Source organism: Chlamydotis macqueenii, chromosome W, assembly GCF_036417535.1.
Source record: "Chlamydotis macqueenii isolate bChlMac1 chromosome W, bChlMac1.mat, whole genome shotgun sequence".
NCBI lineage: Eukaryota > Metazoa > Chordata > Aves > Otidiformes > Otididae > Chlamydotis > Chlamydotis macqueenii.
Genome location: NC_141592.1, coordinates 391,218 through 415,215, shown reverse-complemented (window position 1 = coordinate 415,215; position 23,998 = coordinate 391,218). Strand labels below are relative to the sequence as shown.

Here is a 23,998-nt window from a genome sequence, read left to right as displayed (position 1 = left end):
CAGGGGCTCCTAGGCACCATCATGTCATTGCCCAGACTGGCTTCAGTGAGAGCCCCAGAAACCTGATTTCAGCTCCCGCCAGGCCCCCAATCCTGCCTGTGCCAAGGCGGTCCTCTGCTGAGCCTGGCTGGTTTTCCAGGATGGACCATGCTTTGCCTCCCCTGATGATCACTGGGCTGTTGCAGGAGCCTGCTGCCAGCCCCAGCTCTGCCCTCTGCATTCAGAACCTGCGGGACTGTGCCGGTGGGTCAGGGCACTGCTTGTGCTGGGGTGCCCCATCGCCCCAGCCTGGACCTTCTCAGGGAGCAATCCTGATCCTGCTGCCTCCTGATATCCACACTGTGACTGCATTTTTCCACAGCGGATCCACAGCTGTTTCACCCTGGCCTATTACGAAGACATTTAGGTCAGCAAAAGAATTCTTCAAGCTTAGCAAATATTTGTTTTCAGGTACTTATTTAAAGCCTGCGTGCGCTGAAGAGCTTCTCCTGAGACAAGCTTCTCTTTCTGCCTGGTCAATATGCATCCTCCACGGCACAGCTAGAGCTTATGTAATGGCTGCATGCAAGTAAAAAACCCCTTAATTCTGGAATGGTGCTATTCATTAAATCAAGTCTTAACAATATTCCCATCACAGCACAATAGAGCAAGAGCTGTTTGAGATTACATGACTACATGTCCCTTTCACAGTGAGAAGCTTTCCTTTTTAATGTCTTTAGCAGCACTTGTTATTGAAAAGACACCCGATTGCATCTGAATACTCTTTCCCTCTAAATACCCGTGAATGAAAAACATCCTGCTGTTCAGTAACTAAGAATCTTGTAGAGCAGTGCCACAGAAGTGCTTTGACTAGGGGAAGGGATCCACCTGCTTGGAGCAGATGACATAGTTCCTTCCTGAGGTGCTAGAAATCCATACATCACAACACACACCCCAGCACTTGGACGGAAGAACAACACTGATGTGATAATACTCTGACAGAGCGCGGTGACATTTGAGGCGACATGGTGGGTATATGTGCAGATCAGCGATGTGAAATGGGTGGTGGGGCCCATGGGGAGATGTTGCCGTGCTGCAGACAAGGTCTTTGGGCAGGCTGGACGGGTCTGTGGTCAGACAGAATCATAGAATCACAGATAGCTTGAGTTGGAAGGGACCTTTAAAGGTCACCTAGTCCAGCCCCCCTGCAAGGATATTCCTCTCTCACATCACAGGCACAATCACCTCAAGCCCTGTGTTTAGACCTTGCAGAAGTTAATTGATTACTGGATCCCAGTTCAGGAAAAAGGCAGTAAGTGAATAGAAGAGTTTGGTGTGGGGGTTTTAAATGAAAATATTTATTTATGTATTTACATAATTAAAAAAACCCAAACATTTTGTATGGATGTGATGCATTGAATACTCTGAAGATGAAAAGGTGTTCCATGGATCAAATGTCTCATGGCTAAAAACGTCTTTCTGATGACAAACCTAAGTTGACAATTCTGTTAATAGGATTAGGTTCATTAAGGGACTGCTTTCCCTTATAAATCTGGCCCAGATAGCATGGAGCTTTAGATTTTACACTGAAAAGGGGGCCCTCCTTAGTCCTGAATGTCATGCTTTCATTTACAATGCATGATAGCGATTGATACTGGTAATATTCAGAGTTCCTATCCCATACTAGTGTACCTGAAAGTACTTTCATTTTTCAAAATATTTAATGTAGTATCACAGATCTGAAAGCATTTTGCTGCCATAATGTTGTTTCATAGAGTTGAATTTTTTTCAGTGATATATAGCATGCACATAATAATTTCATTTTCTTCCTTATATAACATATGTTTTCATAACGGCTGATGAAAAGAAAGCAGACCTTCAGCCAAGCAGTGCTATACGGGTAGACACAAATGCAGAAAAACCAGATCCTGCACAATTTACTTGCAACCACTGCAAATTAGCAAAGCCAAGTATAGGCCTTTCTGGCTTAGAGCTCCTGTCCTACCTTGGAGGCAAATCTTTTACTGTTATTACTGAAATTTGGCCCCAAGTATACCAAAGTGACGATCCAGCTGGAGATGGAGTAGATCATCGCTGCATGCTCTCAGATGCTACGTGGTGGCAGTGCACTTGTCGAGGTCAGCCAAGGGTGACTGTGGAGACCTGAACACTCTCTCAGAACTGGAAAAAGTACTACGGATGGGAGACTTTCAAAATTACAGAGACACCTGGCTCCACTGGCTTTTAGTTAAGAGCTGGGCACATAAGCGTCCCAAAGCCTTTGAAACTAGCCCTTCCTGGGATTTAAAGCTGGAGCCTCATGGAGTGTGGTGAGGCCATGGGGAAACGCTGTTCATTAGCTGGCTCAGCATATGCCTCCAAAAGGAAAACAAAGGCTAATGATATTTTACTACTCAGCTGCTAATTAAAATGCTGGTGGTTAGAGATTTAGATCTACAATCCAATCAACCACTCAAAATCTTGTAGTTCAATTTTTTGCATAATTAATCTTTCTGTAATTAAGCTTACTCTCAGGATATGTTTTCCTCTTTCTTGTCCCTGTGCTGAGTGCCTGTGGCCCAGAACAAATGGTATATTGCAAGAGGTGAATACAGAAGAGAATAGTGGATAACCTGCCCTTGCTCCTTCCACCTCTATATATGACACCGACCACGCACAGAGCATCTACCCATGTTTCTCCAGGCATATCCCTTTCTCTCCAGATGGATATTCAGTCTGGAGGGAATCAGACGACATAGTGCATTTCTCTAGTCCTTTTGATGCCAGGCTGCAGCTGTGAGTGCCAACAATTCCCTAACACGTCTGCTGCAGGGACAACCGCCAGTCTTACACACGCGGAGTGGATCCTGCGCTTGCACCAGGCCCTGCGACCGTGCAAGCCTTGCGCAGCGCACCGGCAATGCACGCAGCCTGTCTGGCTCGCTGGGGACTGCACTGCTGAGCTGAAAGAGCTCAGCAGCTTTGATTCAGCAGGACACACTGCAGATGATCTGTGTGGTTTGCAGGAGATACACAGGTTTGGTAGCGGCTGGAAGCGTCAGACTACGCAGTGCAGACGCGTGTTTCTAGAGGGAGACCTGCAGCTGAAATAGCAACACCTCTAGGGAGTGAAAAAACCAAAGCTCAAGTACAGATAAGCATCTGTTACTGATAACCACCTGCAAGAGACTCATGGCCTAACAATTCTTCCCTTTAAAGGGGTCATTTGAATGAGAAGCTACAGGTGTAGCAATACACCTTCATTTTTGAAGATGGCACACTATGCCTTCAGATAATTTTAAGAGTCAAATGTCCTTACAGAGAGTTTTTTGATCTGAAATGAACTGCTGTATAGAACTGTATTAACTTCAAATTTGCTTGTGAAAGCTTTGTTCAACACTGACTCATTGGGAGGGCAAGTAGAGGTAGCTTACTTGAGATTCCTCCGTAGCATTTTTCCCATGCTTTTTTTCTCCCCAGTACCTGTCTCAAAACATTCTGCCATACTTTTTTTAAGACAGCACTTACCTTTCTTGGAAAGTCAGTTAGCAAGGTTTTGGTTGCAAAACTCATGTTTTCAAAGTTAGAGAAAAAAAATACATTTTTCACCCCTGGTCATGAATGAGGCCTGCCACACCGGTTAAATACAGATGGTATCATTTTATCTAAGTCACAAGGTTGATTCACTTTTCGTCCAAAATGTAATTTGCCTTTAGGGTTCAAGCAAACGATTGTATTGAGAGTGGTGCAATTTCATGAACACGGCACTAGAGGGCCTTTGGCGGCTCAGGGCTGGAAACAGAATCAAAAGTTGTAAGGCCACCAAAATCCGCGCCTGTTCACTCTCCCGCCAGTAAGCCTGAGATCACTGTCTGATCTCTCCTGTTTCTTGGTCCCTCGCCATCAGCTTCCTGCACACCTTTCCTATGGACATCCAGCTGGCAGTGGCCAGGGACCCTCTCCAGAAATCCAGGGCCGTCACGGCCACGCTCAGTTCAGATTCAAGCTCAAGTTTGTGAGCACAGAATCAAGGATCGGGTTGTTCTGCTAATTCCGGCTAAAGCATTGGAAGAACCAGGATCTTAGGGGTGAAATACATCTCACCTGACTTCAGCCATCTGGTCTAAGGTAGCAACCTGGCCTCCCTCTGCGAGAGGCATGCGTCACTGGAAGGTGACCCAGCTCCTACTTGAACGCTAAAGTTTGGATAGGTGAAGCTTGAAGGGCTGGTCTCTTTCCATTGATGATGGAGTCTCTAAACAACTTGCTTGGGTTAAGTACTAAATTTTTAGCAGCTGAATTTAGACAAGATGGATTCTTTACCTTCCTCCATTTTAATTAATCACAAAAGCACTGAAAAGTACTAATCAGAAAACAAGCAGTAAAGACTCAGAGCTGGCAGGTGAGTACTAGTAATATAAACAGGCTCTCAAATTGCTATGAACCACCAAATGCTTCCTTGTGGGCTATAAACGAAATCTTCAAAAATGCTAACATCTTCACAGCAGTAGTAGTTCAGAGCAGATGCATGATCCAAACCCCCACATAGACTACTCTGTCCCATACTACCTCTCTCCTGCCCGGAGAAGAAGCTTACAAAAAAATGCAGTAACAACTTTTCCAAGGACAGAACCCTGAGTTACTTTCTCTGTGCTGGAGCTAGCAGTGCAAGCCACTCTGGACAAAACTGAAAAGCACCCCCCACACCACAGCCAAGTGCCAGAAAGTCATGGACAGACACAGAGCCTTTCAATTCTGTGGCCCAGACCATAATCTCAAATTTTAGGGAGCCTCTAAATGCACAGTAGTAAAGGCCCCAAGAGTGATTTGCACAAACAAGTCTTCAGTCACTTCTTCAAAATGAATGGAAAATAATATTCAATACTTAATGGACCTTCCTTCACACCCTACCACAGTTTGTTTTCTTTAAGGAGTCTTTGGGGAAGGAATTTGTCCAACTTTTGGTTTTGTTTTGGTTTGGTTTTTTTTCGTTGTTGTTTTTGTTTATTTTTGTTTTTTTAAACTAGAACTAATAAATTTTCACCCTTATGATTAGTCATCCCTCCAGAGCATGCTAATAGATTTGAAAGGCTGGGCTGTGTGGTACAAAAGTCTTATTTCTCTTCCTCCCATCACATCATATATCTGCTAGCTGTCTTTAGTAGTTTTCCTTCATTTCCCTTACAGAAGTCAGTTACTGATTCGTTGTTCCCTCTATCTCTCTTGTGGTCTTTTTGTGAAAATGTCTTCACATTTCCCATCTTCTGAGGTTAAATGACAGAGTACGTGCCTCAGTAAGTTTGGCAATTTGTAATTTGAAATCCTTTAGAATTCTTGGGTAAATACCTGCTGGCCCTGGTATACTGTGCACCATTTAACAGCCTCCTCCAACAACACTCAGCTGAGAAAATTCCCCTGACTCACCCCCATAAAAGAGACTGTGACAGGGAAACCTATCTAGGGACCTTCACAGTGATCCTGCAGTTAAAATGAATGCAAAGAATTCACTTAATGTTTCTGTTATGGGCTAATCTTCCCTGATTCTTTTGCAGAATCCTTCTCAGGCTATCACTTCTTCAGCTCACTTCAATTCCAGCCCATAGTCCTAGAAGAGATATCAGCTTCCCTCATTCTAGAAGCATCACCATCTTGCAACAAGAAATCATCTCCAGAATAGCCACATTTTGAAACTTTTTTTTTTTTACTTTTATTAATAGACAAGATCTGTTGATGTTTAGTGTAGGCTTAGTGCTAAAGCTTATACTTTGACAAACCTTGGATAAACAAGAGTTCTGCATTTAAATCCCTGAAAACATGGAAGACAATCAGAAAATAAGGGAGCAAGCCTTCCCTCTAACCAAGAAAACACCTTAAATACAGTAGAGAACCATCCTTGTTTGTATCCATGTGCTTCTATGTCAGAAAAACACTATCAACATAAGCGCTAACTATGCTTTCTGTTATGATCCAGAAGCTATTGCAGCTTTTAACAAACCTCCAGATTTCTCTGTTGCTTGAGGCTTCTGTTATCTGTATTTTCATTTTCCTGGGAATATTTGGCAAACAGTGTCAGAAGTACTAAAGAAAAAAGAACAGCCAGTTTGCTTACACTTCTTGGAAGAAGATAGTAAAAACATGCCTTCAGCAGCCTAGCAGGACTCAAATGTACGGCTTGTAGAGGAGTTTTCAGGGACTTGGCTTATTTGCTTATAGCTTTTTTTTTTTTTTTTAGCAACTGTTGCATGTTGCTAAATTAAGAACATAGACTAACTGTGAGATGTGATCAGACCAGATACTCCACTTGCCTAGTCACCTGTTTCAGGTCTGACAGTACAGAGAGGGATTACAAGAATCTTTCTGTTAGATTCATCTACTGAGCAGAGAAAAAAAGGTCTAAAAGAAGGAGTCACTAGGGAAAACCATGTTTCTGGCCTCCTCCATTTCTGTACTGAGCTGCAGTGAGGATCCCACTAATGAAGGCAATTTGCCATTTTCAGAACTCTGTGTTGGTAGTCAGCCTGTTTTAAAATCGGCCATGAAAGCAGATGAGATCATGAACTGCAGGCTTACCTTAGGGAGTCTGTACTTTTCTCTCAGATGAACCCTCAGACAGGCTCGCTCTGCTTTTTTCTGTGCAAACGCTGCATCTCTTTCCATCCTGGAAATCAGAAAAAATGTTTCTTCAAAATACTAGCAAAATGTTTTTTTTTTTTTTTTACACTGAGACAGTTGCTCAGCTGCAAAAGCTACACACAGAAGTTATTCCCAAAGTTATCTAACTTGTCCAAAGGCACAAAAGGAGTGGTATCAATAAAATGATGCCTGCTGCAAGCTTGTTCTCAGAACAATTCCCTTGAGTCTTGTGAAGAATGAAGGATAAGCCAGTACTACTTGTGTGGAGTTTGTACCTGTACTAGCTGTTATTGTTCACTCTAACAGTGAACAATTCCAATAGGCAGAACAGAAAAGTCACGCTTGTTCCACTGGGGCACTTACAGAGACACAGATGCCTGTCAATGCTCCTGTTCTACAGACGTGATGTTCTCATAGTATAACACCACACAGACAACGGCAGAATGGTCCTTCTGGGGCAGACCAAAAGTTTAGCTATCCCAGAGTCCCATCTCCAACAGTAGACAGTAGTGGACACTTAGAGAAAGAATTTAAGAAGAGGATAAGCATCCTGTATCCAAACTGCGCAGCTTCCAGAAATCAGTGGTGTGGGGTACTGGAGCTGGAAATTGGCTCTATATCATTTTCTGTGGTAGACCTGGATGGCCTCTGTCACCTGTGAATTTCCCTGGTCTCTTCTGCTTCCATTTATTGCTTCAGAATGTCCTACAGCAATGAATTCCACAGCTTCCCTGTGTGGAAAAGGACTTTTTATCTGTGATTTTATAAAGTGCTCTCACTAGCACTTTTTTTTTTTTTTGTTAGATTACTTATATATTTATTTGCAAAATCTGTCTCCTCAAACATTTTTGGTAACATTTGATAACATTCACCTTTCTCCTTCTCTCTTTCTCCCTCCCCCCTCCCCCTGAAGCATTGTCATGGACATTCTATGGCAGAATTGATTTTGTATAGGTATTTTGTCACAGAAAAGCTACTTTCAAGACAAAATGTTATTTTCCCCCTGCTTCCACAAATAAGCTTTTGGGTTTCTCTCTCTCTTAAAAAAAAAAAAGTTCACATGAACTGGAAGCCATCTTAAACTTCTTTCAGCCAGTCATTGATGAGAAGATCCTTTAAGGCTTTCTGGCATATTTTCCCTCTCTTTCTCAACCTTCCTTTTCTGTTGCCCACTCCTTCTCCAGAGGAGCCATTAGCAGCCATAGTCACTACTGGGATACATTCCGACAGGGCAGCACGCGCAGCACATCCCTTTGGGTGTCCCATGAGGCTGAGGGGCAGGAGGGGAGTTTCTGCTCAGGTAGATTTGAGCTTTTCATTTGTCATGGGAAGACCTGGCAAAACTCACTCAGCCCATCTCCCACCATTGCCTGGGCCCTAGCGTCTGACCTAACCTCACACCTTTTTGTTCTGGAGGATCTAACTATTCCCTGGAACATGAAGCTTTGTAGGAACAGGAAACAGGTATAAGAGCAGTTGTGTGACAGTCAAGAGCCTGTGATGTACAGCACAAACTGGTGGTTCCCTTGTGCTTAAGTTCTTGTGATGCTGGAAGGAAATTCTATGCGACTGTGCTGAAAACTGCCATCACAAGCCACCTGTTTGTTCCTGCACATAACACATTTTCCTGAGAAACAGCAATCTGTGCATTTTTGTGTGTTTAATCACAAAAAAGCAAAAAACAAAAAAAACCACCCAAACAAACAAACAAAAAAACCCCCCACCAAACCAAAAACCTGAGAAGAACCCAAAGCCAAGATGATCATATATCAAAGGCCAAACTCTGCCTGATGATGACGCTAGCAAGGCACTTCTGCTTCTCTCATCTCCTCTCTTGTACAGCTGAAATTGGAGTAAAATCCAGAGAGCCATGAAACAGATGCTGTGCCCAGGACAAACATTTCTGACACACATTTACATAACCACACCACTGTGCGCTGTCCTGAGCCAATTTTTTCCTCTTTGAAAGTACTTCAGATGTTCCTACTATGGTTCCAAACTGTACTTTCAGAAGTACTCCTGCACAGACTCCTCAACACAGTTCAGCATGTTACAGACACGTGCCACACTTGAAAACGTTATAAAAATAATTCTTTTTCCAAGTATTTTCCCTATCCCAGGAATCCTGTTCTGCTTCTCAGTCTCAAAGTGTCTTCCTGCTGGCAGGTGGTTATTTCTCTTTTAAATATCCCTTGACAAAATGCATAGCAAAACATTCTGTATTTTATTCCAAACCAAATGATACCTATTCAAGTTTTTATGACAGAAATGGCTGCTGCTAAATACAGACCTGGATACCTCAAATTCCGTCAGTTATTAACCTTTCACCTATAATCATCTTACATGAAAGATTTACACAACCATTATGTAATTGACCATTAGAGGAACAGATGCATTTGAGATTTAAAAGTAAATTGTTTTATTTATTATGTGTGATTTGAACTCCTACATGTTAAGTCCTTTATTTTACTTCTGTTTTGATATTTAAACACCGCAAGTGGTAAAGATAATTACAGAGAAAATAAAATTGAGATTTAATAAGTTGAGAAGTTTTGATTTATTTAGATTTTAGAAAACTAACTGAAAATGCAACTACAAAAAAATAACCTTCTTAAAACTTTTCTCTAGATCAATATAATTCATTTAACATAGCACTCATTACTTTTTTACATCTGCCGTAATAAATGTGGACAAAGAAAACGTTACATGTTGAAAGTGGACACTTTCAGCACTCCACATGGAGTTCTAGGAGAATAAATCACACACATTTCAGAATTAACACCTGCACTACAAACACCTTTGCAACTGTGGAAAAAAATTGATAAAGTAACATCAACTAGGAACGAATCCACCATATCAAGGTGTGGAGATAGCAGGAAAGTGTAGGAGAGAATTGCAGGATGAAGAGGGAAAAGAAGGAACATAATATTTTATCATTTCCAGTTGGTGAACTTTTATTTTGGAAAGCCTCTTTAGCAAAGATTCTTCTGCTTTAAAAAGAGGGAAGAGATGAACGTTTGGCTTTTTCATGGGTTATTTTTGTCTGCACAAAGTTACCAAGAATCAGCCCCATACTGATAATAAGGGAACAGGTACTCACTTCTCCTCAACCATTTGCTTTTGATATTCCTCATACTCCTCTCTGGTCATTCCTGCAGCTGCTGCTGGATCAGAAGGAGTGCTTTCTTCTTTGCTTTCTTCCCCTCCACCTCCAAGTCCCAAATTCTTTACCTGGTTGCTCAACATACTTTTCATTAGAAAGGCCATCTTCTCAAGAAAAAAAAAGGAGCTATAAGCAAACAACTACAAGAAAGCCAAACCAAACCGAAAATGTTTTCAAAACCAACAATTGTAAGCAAGAGAGTTTCTACAGCCGCATCAGCTCTTCAAGGGCACAGTGCTAGTGAAACGTGAATGCCAAAACCAGTTTGTCAGCCATAATCTGGATTAAAGAGTGAACTCCTTAATATCTAGAGGCAGATGGTTCAGATTATTCAAAAAAAAAAAATCATTAGATGCAGCTATCTACTTTTTATATTAATACCTTAAGCTAATTTTACACACACACACACACAAATCAATTATAGCGTGCAATAGCATTGTGACTTCTTCAGTCCCGAAACTCTCACTTTTCCCTGGAAAACAGTGGATCTGAATTAAAAACATGGTTGACAAAATGGCCATAGTAAAACCGTAAAATTCAGGCTACTGAGCAGAAAACCTTTTGGGATTTACACAATCAAATGAGATTTGAAAACTGTAAGTTTTCATTAAGCAGAAAACCCAATCCTTTTTATCCACTAACATTGTATCATATTGGACAGAAGGTACATTGAATTATTTTTCTTCATCCACTTTTCATATGGCAGTTTTGTCTCGTAGATTAATGGGGCTCTACTGCTATCATTACTTTTTTTTTTTTTTCAAACAAAGGGGAACGACTTCTAGCAGTTTCCTGCAGAAGCTACCACCTTAGGCCCCCCTCCACTAAACAAAACCACAACATGACAGTAATCCCCAAAAAAGCAAATCACATCTTCCAACTTTCCATTCCTTAGAGTTTATTTCAACTCTTTCCCAGGCTGTCTCCATCTAGATCACCACTTTGGTGCTGCATAGGATACCTAGTGGTTTTAATCATAACTGCCAGTAAAGGAGAAATGAATCTGACTGAGTCTATATGATATAATACAGCCTTGATGTCTTTTGTTTGTGGATTGCTTGTGTAGGTCCTCATCTTTCACACTTTTATTCACATCATTAGCCTCATCAGGTCTATTCAGGTGAAAAAAAGTTTGCAGGACCTGTTGCCTAGATCATAGACTATTTCGGGAAAGAAAAATAATCTGCTAGGTCTCAAAAGTTCATTATTTTGGGTTTTGAGCATTTATCCTGCTATGACTGACTGCGCATGTCTTAATGAAACAGTATGTAATTTTGATTATCTAAATGGTTCTCCCAGCACTCTTGTAATTTCACTGAGAGATGGGAGGATTCCAGTTTGCCTAATGCCTTAATCTGTATTAGAGCCTTTCTAATTAAAGCAGATCTGTTACTATATTAAAAAAAAAAAAAAAAAAAAAAGAAGAAGAAAACTACTTTGATATACTACAAATACCTAGAAAGCATTTTTCTTAAATCAAAATTGATTTTTCTCATCATTGTGCACTTTCAGAACTATGCATAAGTTGCAACAATTTGTGGGAAGAATCAGCTTTTTACATTCGACCAACTCTGACCTTGATTACCAAAACTATATTGTTTTTGCCCAAATGGCCCACAGCACTAAGATCATAGACGCCAGATAGCTAATCCCATTTTAAGCAGCGAATGCTAAACTTGAGCATGCATTAGGCTGAAGTTGAATTCATAAAATTAAATAAAATGTGTTATCTGGCAAAATTAAAAAACGAAAAATCTGGCATTAAGTTTATACATAAAGGTATCGCTGCTCCTACCTCAGAGAGTTACTTCAACATGGGCCTGGCAAAGTCAGTCTGACCTTCTCTAACACCCAGAGACTTCCCTGGTTCAGTCTGCTGCCTCTCCGAGGCATTCAAAGGGCAGAACGGCTGATGGCACCCTGTATTTCCCATCCTTCTGCATTTTAGAGAAGCCTGTATTTGCTCAAAAGTTTGCTGACAGCTAGCTAGTGCTGTGGGCACGCTGCAGGCCAGCTGTAGCTGCACAGGCATGCTTGTTCCAGCAGAACGCGGCATGACCTATGCTATTGTCATATCATTGTGCAACTGCATCCTCTTAAGTGCCGTCCGACTCTGCTCAATGGTACTTTTATACCGTTTTCTCAGCCTGGAGACAATACGGGCCAAGCAGGCATGGTTCTAAACAGCAACACTCCTGCTGCCTTCTGCTAAAACCAAGACCTTGTTTGGGACCACAAGGGCCCCTCTCTGCTTAAACAGCCAGCTTTAAAAAGAAGAAATGAAAATAAAGGCCTATTACTAGAAAATTACTCGAGTTAAATAGCACTCCAAGAGCAAGCCCGTGAAAAAAACCTATCCCTAGTTCCTGAACTACAGCCCGCATCAGGCTAGTGACTTGCCCCACGCTGCTCAGAACACAGTGACTCTCAAGAGTGGGAGAAAATCCAAAGTGAGGGGAGAAGGTGCTTGGTCAATTCAGGCGTTTCTAGAAATAGATGCTGGCTAGAGAAAGAGGGCATCACAACTTTGGTTAAAAGTTCTGGTCTCGCTGAACTGGGCGTCCACTCCTTACAACACTAACAAACCAGCAACATGGACATCAGAAGCTGGAAGATCATCTTCTCAATCTGCTTCAGCTCCAGAGCCAAGCTCTATCTTACACAAGTACGCAGCACAAAAGGGGCCAAGAGATACTGCATGAATGACGTACAGATCACGGCAAAAAAGTTTTCAGCAGCTTGCAAAAACCATTGAACAGGTTCAAGTAACATATTGGCACCGCTTATGCGCCAACCCTAAAACGCACGAGTTCAGTAACAATACAGCAGGCGTCACAGAAAAGCATGCTACAGAAGTTGAAGAACAGATAAATAGAACTTTTGATTGTTAGCATTTTCTCTGTGCTTTGGCAGGCACTTGATTAAATGTTAGAATGCTGTCCCACATCATCACTACTTAGTGCCAAATGCCTCTCATGTCCACCTGCAATGCTTGACTCATCTTTATTTAAAACTTGCCTAACTGAACAGGGAGCACCAGTGTGTCTGTACTGTGCACTTCGCATATACGACATGCAGCACTGATTTTCGCAGTATTAGGTTTCATAGTCTTCTCCAAGTGTGTCTGTTAAAACTTAGTAGTATTGGTCTTTACTGAAGAGAAACTTCCCTAGCTTTTGGTGTAAGTCTTGGCTGTAGACTTTGATCCCTACAGAAATTTTGCTAACACCACCTTCTGCCTAAAAGAGCTGCTGTCACAGAATTGACTGAGAAGGCAAGAAAGCTTAAAACTGGCTTGGGAAGGACCACTGGGAGTCTGAGAGATCTTGCCCTCCAGGTCTTGAGAGAGGTCTCATGAACCTTCCTAACAGCAAAACGCTTTCCAATGTTAGAGTCAAAATCGATGGCAACAAAATGTGCTTTAAAAGTTATTGGCCCTATTGGCACTGGAAACTGCTGAGAAACACAAAAGAGACAACACTTTGGAAGACACTACATAGCTAGCGAATTGCTCACTTCATTGTGGATTTAGGTATTTATCACAAATCTGTGTATACAAATAATGAATAAACACTCAGACTGATAAGGAACCAATTGCTTATAGAGTATCTAAAACACCAAGCACTTACCTTGGGTGTCAACAAGGGCCAGTACCCCCTGTTCCAGACAGGTGCGTTAACCACTGCCTAGACTGAAGTTACAAACCACTCACTGCTTTTTGTTGATTACAGGAACCACAGGCTTAATGAAAACATACAGACAGGTGCTAATTAAGTACTCATGTTGCCACTTCCTTTGCTTTAAATCAACATCCTTTCTCTCTAGCTTAAGTGAAATCAAAATTAAAGGCTCAGTTCTTGTTTTATCTGATGGAACTGGGCAATATGAAAAAAGCATGTGTTCCATACCCAAATAACATAAGTATCTCCAGCCCCAGAACAGAATTCAGTCTTGAAACCGGCAAATTGTGAAGAGCAAAATCTAAAAGCCTCAAAGACAGGCCAGCACAAAAATGCTATAGGCAGGAAAGCACAAAATTCCCAGCCTTTTCTAGAGACCATGTTCCCAAAACACAGTCACAGCAGACAACTCCAACCACACAATTTAGAAGCATTTAAGTGTTCTTTGAAAGGACCAAGACTCCTCCCTGGCTTCATCCCTCTAGAAGAAGATGACACCTTTTATGCAAGTCGAAACATTAGATCACTTGCACAGAAAGAGAGCTTTCTCAGCTTGAACAGATTCAATTAAAGATTCCTCTCCTCCACCTATCAGAGAAATTGCTCCTGGCTGGGGGAAAATGATGGCCAATGAGGGAATTCTTACTCTTCCTGTGGGAGTTTACCACAGACAAACACAGTTTACTAGACAGAACAGTAAGAACAAAAACAAAACAAGAAAAACCCAAGATGAAACAGACTGACTTGTTTTGGGTAGGCGTGTTGTATTCTAAACAAACAGGAGCAGAGAACCCAGGTGACAGCAGTTTAGGGAATGTGGAGAAAGAACTTCAGAGATACCGGCAATCTTCAGCTCAGAAAAATGAGGTACTCCGTATACTCAAAATGGCCAGCAAGCAACTCGATTTGCTGTTAAGAGACTTAAAAGTTGACACACTACTTTATATTTGACCCTAAGTGTCTGATACTCCAGGCAAGTCTGATACTCTTAACACAAGCTTTTGAGCTAATCTCTTTACTTTTAGGTTAGACTCACTCTTGCATTAGACCGTAACACAGGGGATGTAATCCCTCTGCACAGAATGAACTGAGGCTGCATTCAGTGTCTCTTTCTAACCAATGGCAGTCGTTTCTCTCTCTAGGACAGGCAGAGCCTCAGCCTCTGAATGCCATTAACTCTCCAGGATGAGGTAGGACTGAACCCACATCTCAAAAGTGTTCAAACTCTCTGAACAACAGAGGGTACAGAATGCTTCAAATCCACTTGCTTGGATTTCATTGACATGTACCAAATTAAAAGAAAAAAGCTTACTAAAAATATGCATCTTTATTCAAATAAGGTTATTTCTGAACTCCAAGTGTCAATTTACATTAGTCAGAAACAAACATATGAAAATGTCAGCTGTTTGAATTAAAAAAAAAAAAAAAAACAACAAACAATAGACAGCCTTCGGTGTTACAGTAATAGAAACATTAATAAATGTCAGATTTTTTTCAAACAGAAAGTTAGGTAATTTACAAACCATATGGTGAATTTTACTTTTGAAAGATTCAAGCGGGACCGTGTATTTAATATACTCTGACCAGTACAATGAGATTCTCCTGTCACTGCCAAGTATTTGCTACTTATCATCCACACTTCAGATACAATTATTAAACTTGTTCTCCCCCATATTGTCAAACTGAATTCCAAGGTGTCTTCTCCTCCTAGTCCTGAAATCTTACTTCTTAAGAATAAAACACACTATCAGCATTCAAATAAACTTCTAGTAGCCAGCCATAACAGGAGGCTACCTCGACTAACAAATATTCTTACAGTCAAAATTTGTTGCTATCACTTCAGGAACAGACAGGACAAAATTTGAGCTGGGCAATTTGGAGCTTTCCTTTGATCCAGTAAGTGACGAGGCAATTATGGAAGTTCCAAGAAGAGGGGACTGTGAAATGAAGCATGAAGCAAAGTTATCACTTTTTGGATGTTATGCTTTAGACCATCTGCTCCCTAATATGAAAGTTTCCTAGTTGCACATGGGAGATATGTCAGAACTATTAGCAGCATAAATTCACAAGCAGAGCCTCATACTGAAGTTACAATTGCAGGTTCAAGTTTTCCCCTACACACCCTCCCCAGCCTTCTCTTCTTTCTAACAAAAGACAGAACAGCGTGGGCTGCTCCAGCTTTAAAACAAAGTTATTGGTGGATAAAGTCACAGTAACAAAAAATACAGGCTTCCTCCAATTGATACATTAGACCTGTTCCTCATTATGCCAGATACATGCATCTACTTATCAAAATACAATTGCTAGCCTTTCTGTATAAAGGGTCTTGCAAAGCCTGCTGTTAAGAGGGAGAGTTCCATTTAGGTGTTGCACTGATGCAGGAAGGCTTGCAACTGAAAGGAACAACACTATAAATTTCAGAACAATTTAAGAAAATATATTATGTTTAGTTAGAAGAGTCAGGGTTGTAATAGCTTCGACTCAAGGCACCTGTAAATATTTGCTGGTGTTGAAAGAACTGAATGGATAAACTCCTATGTGTTATTCTGGCTTATCTGAAAAGGTTTTTTTTCATTGATTTACCCTATTTATCCAGCAAAATTAGCTTGAGGCAGTAGTTTCTCCAATTAGTACAGAAAAATCTTTGCAAATTTAGAAATTAATCTATAAAGCTATACCATTTACAGTATACTACACACTGTAGCTACGTAAATAGATGTGTAGGTAGTATCATTTTATTGGTATAGCATAAACATCCACTTTTTGGACAAGGATTTTAAGTTACAAAATATATTGCATAGATTTATAATTTCTCCAAACTGACAGGCACAATACTGAAGTGTTCTTCATAACAGCAAATTTGGCAGCATGTGTTGCACTCCAAGGGAGTAGAATGTAGGAATGCAGTAGTAGTATGCTAGATTCCAGATAATTTTTGCAGTTTCAGACAAACAGATTAACAATTAAAAGTGAAATATCTTGATGCATGTATTTTATAGAATTTTTTTTAAAAAACAACCCTATTCTAACTCTACACACAAACAAGTCAAGGACAAAGTTACCACAGATATGTAAACAAGGCAAAATGAATTCATTTCACATTCCTAATTTGGGCTATGTGGTTTGTTTCTTTCCTGAAGCAAATGTTCACCTGATAAGCCATATCAAAACCACATGTTCAGTCTTATGCTTTTGATATTAAAGCAGGAACTGACACACAAAACTGGTTCTACGATAGCTGCTGGATTAACAAACATGTCTGAAACAACTGCTTGTGAAGAAATGGGTTAACACTCAACATCTGTACTTTAGAATACTTGCCACATCAAGATTTAAATCAAAGCAACTGTATTTGGTACATGAAAGACATGAAAGAGTTTTATAAAAGACAAGACATATTCATCCACTAAACATATCCTGAATAAAATCAGATTTGAAGAGGTATAAAGCAATGATACCTTTGCTGAAAAGGTTCCACAAATCTCCAAACAAAATTACAGACAGACTTGAAACTACAAAAAAGAAATCAGACCCACAATATACTGAAGAAACTACCTTGTTTTCTCTCACTGCCTAAAACCAAAACCCAAAATAAGGAGATAAGCCTTTATTTGCTTCCTCTATATAGTCTGTTTTCTGTATCAGGTATCAACAGACTGTTAAAAGCCTGTCTTTGTGTCCACATATTAAAAAGTGTTTACATTTATATTTCATGAAGACTTAGAACTATCTAAATAATTATTAAACTGTTAAATCCAAGTGGTAAAGAAATGAAATGTTTGTAACAAATTTTTACTCCCCAGCCCACAAAAAAAATAGAGAAGAGTAGTTGTTTGGAGATTGTTTGTTTGTTTCATTTTCTTGTTTGTTTGCTTTTGTTTTTTTAAACTGCTATGTCAGGACACTTAGTGGCAAACTTTCCACACAAATCACCCATCTGCAGGTCTCATTATGAACAGTAACCAAACATGGCTGTTTCAATTCCCTCCTCTGGAAACTTAACAAAAGAAGAGGAATACAGCATTTGCCTTCCATAGACCTAGATAGGGTCTGCAGCCTTCCTCTGTCTAGCATCTGCACTGCTGCTCCCTAGTCCGTTTTTATCTTTAGCATTAACAGTTTAAATGAGAACTCATTTCGTTTAACAAAATTCAATAATTTACAAAATTGAAGTATATCAAACACTAAAATTTCCCTCATTGACAGAAGTGTATAATTTTCTGTGCATACATACTGCTGTTATGTACACACAAAAGGAACAGGTCATCAAAAGAACTTTTTGGCTGCTGCTTCTTGTTGACTCCTGAAAGAAAAAGCAGAAGAGAATTCATTAAGTACTTGCAGTATAAAACTAGCTAACTGGTTTAAATAAATAAATATTTAGTTTCTTTGGGGATTAAAAGATTTCACTCCTTGTCTACAAGTACTTTGGAAAATAAAATATAAATCATGTCACAAAAAAAATAGGATATAATTTTTTGTATTTACAAAAAGACATTGGTAGCATCCCTATAGTTCCAACTTCACATTAGAAGCAGAAGGAAACAAAACATTCTAAACAGAAGCCAGAAACTGTAAAACAACATATGAACTGATTTTTAAAATACTTTTAACTAAAATTTTCTAAAGCTTCTCAGTATCTGATCGGCCCAAATATCATCACAGAAGAGGAAACACATGCAACTAAGCAGTGAAAGAGTTTACTTGAAATGGGGTTTCCTTTTCCCTCTGGCACAGAATGTATTTATTTTCTTAGTGGATATAGATACTGTGGATCAACCATGCACAGATGCTAGAATTACAAGGGCATCAAAAGCTACTGGAGGGGACCAGCTCCTCATTTGTCTTGGAAGCCATCTTTCCAGTTGATGGCATAACATAACATACATAAGAAATGCACTCTCTCCACTTTGTAGAGAAGCAGGCACACAATAGAAGTTGCCGCTATCAGCAGCACTGGTCTTATATTAATACTAGGTGTCCTTCCATAAAGGTAGCAAACAGCACTTTCTCTTTGAAGAGCAATACAGCTATTTTGGTCCCTACTCCTTATCCTGATCAGTGTATGCGAGAAGCAAGAGGGAAGACTACCAAGCAAGTCCTTACTCTCAATACATTTTCCTTTCCATCAATGGAAATTTAATTTGAACATTATGACATTACAAGGAGGAGGAAGAGAACAGAGAAAACACGCCAACTAGTTTAGGGGGGTGGGGGAAGTTCATACACTATCAATATCATGTGTAGGAGAGGGACGAAGGGATATATATCATTAAAAAGTTCACTGAGGAATCTGTTTAAAAATAAAAAAAAAACCAACAAAAAAAACCGCATCACATCAGATTTTGTTAAGATATTAATAAAATTCAGTAGTCTAGCAGAGGACCACAAGGATAGTGGTCAAGAGCTGAAGCACACGCCTCAAGAGAAGAGAGGGAGGGAACTGGGCTTGCTCATCCTAGGCAAAAGGCGGCTTCAAGGGCTGCAACAGCAGCTTTTTAATACCCATAATATGTTACTGAGGAGACAGGGACAGCTTCTTTACAGAGATGCACATTGCAACAGAGACACAACAGCCAAATTGAAACAGGGCAGGTTCCCACAAGATATACCATGGAGGCGGAGAGAGAATAAAACAAATTTAATTATGATAATTAAACATTTCCCATGGGGTCCATAACAGTGGTAAGTTTTCCGTTCTTGGAGGTTTTTAAGACCTGACCAGTCTAAATACTAAGCGACCTGGTCTGAATTCAGTCTTGACTCTGCTTTCAGCAGAAGGTTGAACTAGAGACCTCCCAAGGTCTCTTTGAATCTGAATTATTGCTTTTTTAAAAGAAGATTAACGTAATCGTACCATTGCAATTGCATTTCCAGTGAGAAGTTCTAAAATAATTTGCCCCATTGTCTTTAAAGAAAAACATACTTGCCTATACATGATATAACCAATGAACAACACTGTTTGCACTGCTACAAATATGAAGAAGTGCACTGTAGATAAGCATGATGGAAACGGTGGCAAATCTGGACACTTCGATTTCTCACTAGATGGCTAAAAAACAAGAAAAACAATATTTGAGAAGAGAGCAAACAAGACATGCCATCGAAAGACTTATATGTAAGAGACAAAACAAGGTCTTTGCAGCATGATCTAAAAATCGGAACACAAGCAGAAGAGACAGAAATGACACTATTCTGAAAAAAACACAATCTTACTCCCCATCTCACTTTGCCCTTTCACTTTTACATTTCTCAGATAAACTGACTGATGTTAATCTGAACGTTACAGGGGAAAGAAGAAATCTTCGGTAAACTAACCCAGAAATCAAGAACCTTCTACAGGATCATAAGCTAATTCAGTTTAATTGCTACCTAGACTAGAATAAGGTGCTCCTGAATGTGAATGCAGTCATCTTTCACCCTTAAGAGACCTTAAGCGGAACCTGCCCAAATGTTTTCTGATTAAAGCTCTCCCCTTCTGTGCAGAAGCAATAGAGAATCTCCTATGTATAGATCTGTTAATGCAGGGGGACAAACACAGAAAAAAGCACCCAGAAAACATAATTGCTTGACCTTGTTTCCACAGGAAATTAGACTAAAAATCATGCTCTTTGTGCAAAACTTCTCATCGAGACACAGATCATGCAGTCAGGTCAAGGCAGTGCAGTTTTAGCGAAGCAGCTTAATGAAGGATTAATTGCTCTGTAAATTGCATGCTGGCTCATCCTGGCTTTTCACTAACAGCCAAATAAAGAAGCATTACAGTCATGCTTTGCACTACCGCACAGAAATTACCATATTTCGTTGTACTAAATGCTCAATGTCCCTTTTTACTACATGAAGGTGTTCTTTGATGTCATTGAAGTGCTGAGTTGTTTCATAGACTCCTGCAGCAGAGCCAGGATGTTGAGCTCCACTGATCAACCGCAGAGTATCAGCCATGGAATTCCTGAAACAAGACAAACAACAAAACATCTTTCAGCGCAGAACAGCCTTTCTACAAACTGCAGTTATTCTGGACACCTTTTAGTCCATTAAAATTAATTTGAAATACATTGGTGCCCCAAAAGGCAGAAAACACTTTCTGGTTTCCAAGAGTACCTATCAAGAAATAATTCCTTAATCAAACTATGATTTAAAAAAAAAATATTTAATTCCACAGACAGTTTCAATTTGTCTAGTGCACCATCTCCTAAAGTCACGCTGAAAACAAGATCTGGCAAATATTCTATTGCTAGACATCTGCTCTGCCTGACTGATGAAGTCCAAAACAAGTGTTTTATCTGAAGCTCTTGCCAAGGCTTTAGGATAAGCAGAGTTTAATGCAATCTTTGAAGAAAAGCAAAAGCTGTTTGAAAAATAAATAAATAAAACCAGTCATATAAGAAATAAAAATAAAGAAGAGGCTTTAGGGATAAGAAAAGATTTAGATACATCCTGGTTTCATGATTATCATTTATATGAGAAACTCATTTCCCATACGCATTGTCATAATACTTAATATTGTCCTCATGTGAATTCATTTTGCTTCTACAACGAATCAAATTAAATCTGTAAAAAGTTGAGGTTCCATAACTAATTCTGTTTGAGGTAAACTAGTCAATGAGAGAAAAATACTTAATCTCTAATCAATATGTTTATACAATTTCCCCCTACTGTGATGTCTCTTTTCAGTGGCAAAGAAGATTATTCTACAGCTAAAATATTTATCATGTGAATGTTAATCTCATCATTATGAACAGAGTAGACAATCAAAATGTATGTCTTTGGATTTCTTTTTAATTTACTTAAAACTTTCCATTTTGTTCAGATGAGAGCTTACTTTGATGCCTTCAAGACAAAGCCCTAACTTTGTACAGTGGTCAGCAATTTATCATAGAATGGCTTGGGTTGGAAGCGACCTTTGAAGATCATTTGGTCCAACCCCCCTGCAAGGAGCAGGGACATCTTTCAATAGATCAGGTTGCTCAAAGCCACATCCAACCTGGCCTTCAATACTTGCAATTGTAACTTTCACATAAGGAAAAAAAAAAACAAAAACCTGGCTTGTATGCTATTCCTCAAGTAAACTGACAACAACATATAACCATATTTATAAGTGTTACGCAAAATTATAGTGCTGTTTTTTAAATGTCTCATATTCATTGTGAAAACAGCAAGTTAAGCATCAAAACTTAAATGTTTACAAAAAAATCTTCATAAAGATGTTGCTCATCTTTTAGCTCTGCATCAGTTGCTCTTCATGCCATTAAAATTCAAAACCCACAAAACTAAAAATAAAACAGGAGAAAAGAGAAAACCAGTAAGGTACATACCTATTCAAAGGCACTATGACAACCCCCTAGAAATAAAAACTGCAAGCATAGAAATGCTGTATTAGGGTTACAGCAGCTCTCGCTCCATTATGAGAACTATGCAGCATGTTTCAACAGCCTGAAGCAGCTACATATTAAGTCAAAGCCACACACTAAATTAATCTACAAAATTACATCAACTTGCAGATACACCACTTAAACAAAGCAGCATTTAGTAATTACAGTCCCTGCTAAACGCCAGATTAACAACATACTTTCTTCAAACTGAAGATTATCAGTTTTCCTTAAAAATATCACTTCAACACACAAATCAACTTAACGTACTAGACTACCAGTATTATACATAGTTCCCACAGAACAAACAAACAGACAAACAAATATTATTTTCACTTTCAGTAACAAAAAGATCCCAGAATTCACCCTTTCCTGTCATCTTTGTAAAAGCTCAATCCTACTTCCAGCACATGTTAGAAGATCAGTCACTTTCCCCAGTTACATTTCCGGTCACCGCAGATAATATAGGGCACTCTAGGCCAGATGGAGCTAGCCATGGATTTCTGCAAAACTCAACACTTATCTCAATAAGTACGTTTTTAATATTGCAAAGTTTTCACAAGGAGTTACTGAAAAAAAAAAAAAAAAAAAAAATCCACAGTTTGGTTCTGCAAGCCACTGCAAACAAAAGTGATTAAAGCAGCTCTCACCTTCCCTCATTCTACGTTTCTGTTTTGGAACTTCTACATACAAAACGAATTCAAAAAACCCCTCCTCTGTCCTAACCTGAATCAGCATATACATCATCCAGAAATTATAGTCTATTTTTGTATTGTCATTGTACAGAATATTTAAAGTAAATTGATTAATATTTATCTGTATTTTGAATAGTGTTATAATAACCTATCTTAGAAGTAATTTAACTAGAAGATTTATTTCCTTAAATAACCCATGCAAACTGATGCAACCACCATCATTACCACTGCCTAATAAATGCCAATAGCAATTCTATCCACATCCATCACGTTGTTTATCTTGCCCTGCTGTTTTCAGTACTAGAACACAAGTGTGACACTCATTTTGTTCCTCTCCCTCTTAATACCACCATCCCTATGAAATTAACAGAAATCTGCATGCCCACCTTCACCCAGACTGATCCGCTGTTCGTAAAAAGCAGAATAACTTCCATAAATAGACATGGTCTGTATCAAATTTAATTTACATTTACTTTTGCATGAACAATACCATGCCGATAGTTTCTATTGTATGAACATGCAAGATTCTTCTGTAATCAGATGATCAAGAAATCCACAAATCTTGACAAGAAAATTACTTAGACAGTAAGTCCTTTTCCTCCGGGATGACCAGCAGTGCAACAGCGGGCTGTTCATTTCTATTTATAAATAAAACATCTCTTTAATCTAAGAAAAATATTAAGATGATGTTACACAAACTCATACCTAATAAGTAGTCACAAAAAGGGCAGACTGCCAATGTTAACAAGAAAATCTAATTTGCTTGCAAGGTATAAAGATTTGTCAAGAATATTACCACAAAAGCTTTCATGGAAGAACAAATGCAGAAATGGAAGCACTCTAATCTTTATTCTACAAAAAAACTGACCTACTTAAATAAATCACAAGAGCTGCCCTTGGACTAATACAGGAAAAAACCCACAACTGTTTTATATACTACATCACCACATTAGAGGAATTGTTTTTCTCCTTTTTTTTAAGCCCAAGGTAAGGAACATTTTAACTACTATAAATAAAGGGTTAAATAAACCTAAAGGCATTCCTGATAAAGACAGCAATTGTACAACATCTTAGAAGCAGTACACAGATATCCCTATCAAACACTGAAATTTTCTCAAATCCATTTTAACGGTCTAGCACCTTCAAGATCAGATTTTTATTTCAGTTGGTAATGTAGTTTGAAAAGGTACAGTATACCTCTCAATCAATTTTTAAAACTGCATCTTAAAAAGCAAAATCATTAATCACTTGGGAACTTGCAAGTGTCTCTGCAGACATATGCTTCTTGAGAAAGTTAACTGGCAGAAGGTCCTCTGGCAAAAACCCAAACCAACCAACCACGCCCCCCACTCTATAGGCCTGGCTTTTCCACAGTAAAGAAACATTAGACCACAAAATTGTCACATCCTTAGAATAAGAAAAAGTATTTAAGTAAGAGCAGGCAGTCCACGTGTAAAGAACAAACGGGCACTTCTATCG

General features: G+C 39.3%; 1 protein-coding gene across 4 annotated transcripts in view; it reads right to left on the bottom strand.

Moving 5' to 3' along the window:
• Positions 1 to 23,998, bottom strand: part of LMAN1 (lectin, mannose binding 1) — a 42,124-nt gene that overhangs the window by 4,926 nt on the left and 13,200 nt on the right. Inside the window, exons 11-14 of one of the 4 annotated variants that reach the window (XM_086769569.1) lie at positions 20,251 to 20,404; positions 19,386 to 19,507; positions 17,690 to 17,758; positions 13,443 to 13,461 (exon numbers count right to left, since the gene is read on the bottom strand). In XM_086769569.1, the coding sequence (XP_086625695.1) occupies positions 17,722 to 17,758; positions 19,386 to 19,507; positions 20,251 to 20,404 (313 nt within the window). In that variant the 3' untranslated portion in view covers positions 13,443 to 13,461; positions 17,690 to 17,721. Of the gene's footprint in view, positions 1 to 6,549; positions 6,638 to 9,712; positions 9,880 to 13,442; positions 13,462 to 14,767; positions 17,759 to 19,385; positions 19,508 to 20,250; positions 20,405 to 23,998 lie in introns of those variants that run through there. The other 3 variants (XM_086769568.1, XM_086769570.1, XM_086769567.1) reach the window with 3 other exon arrangements.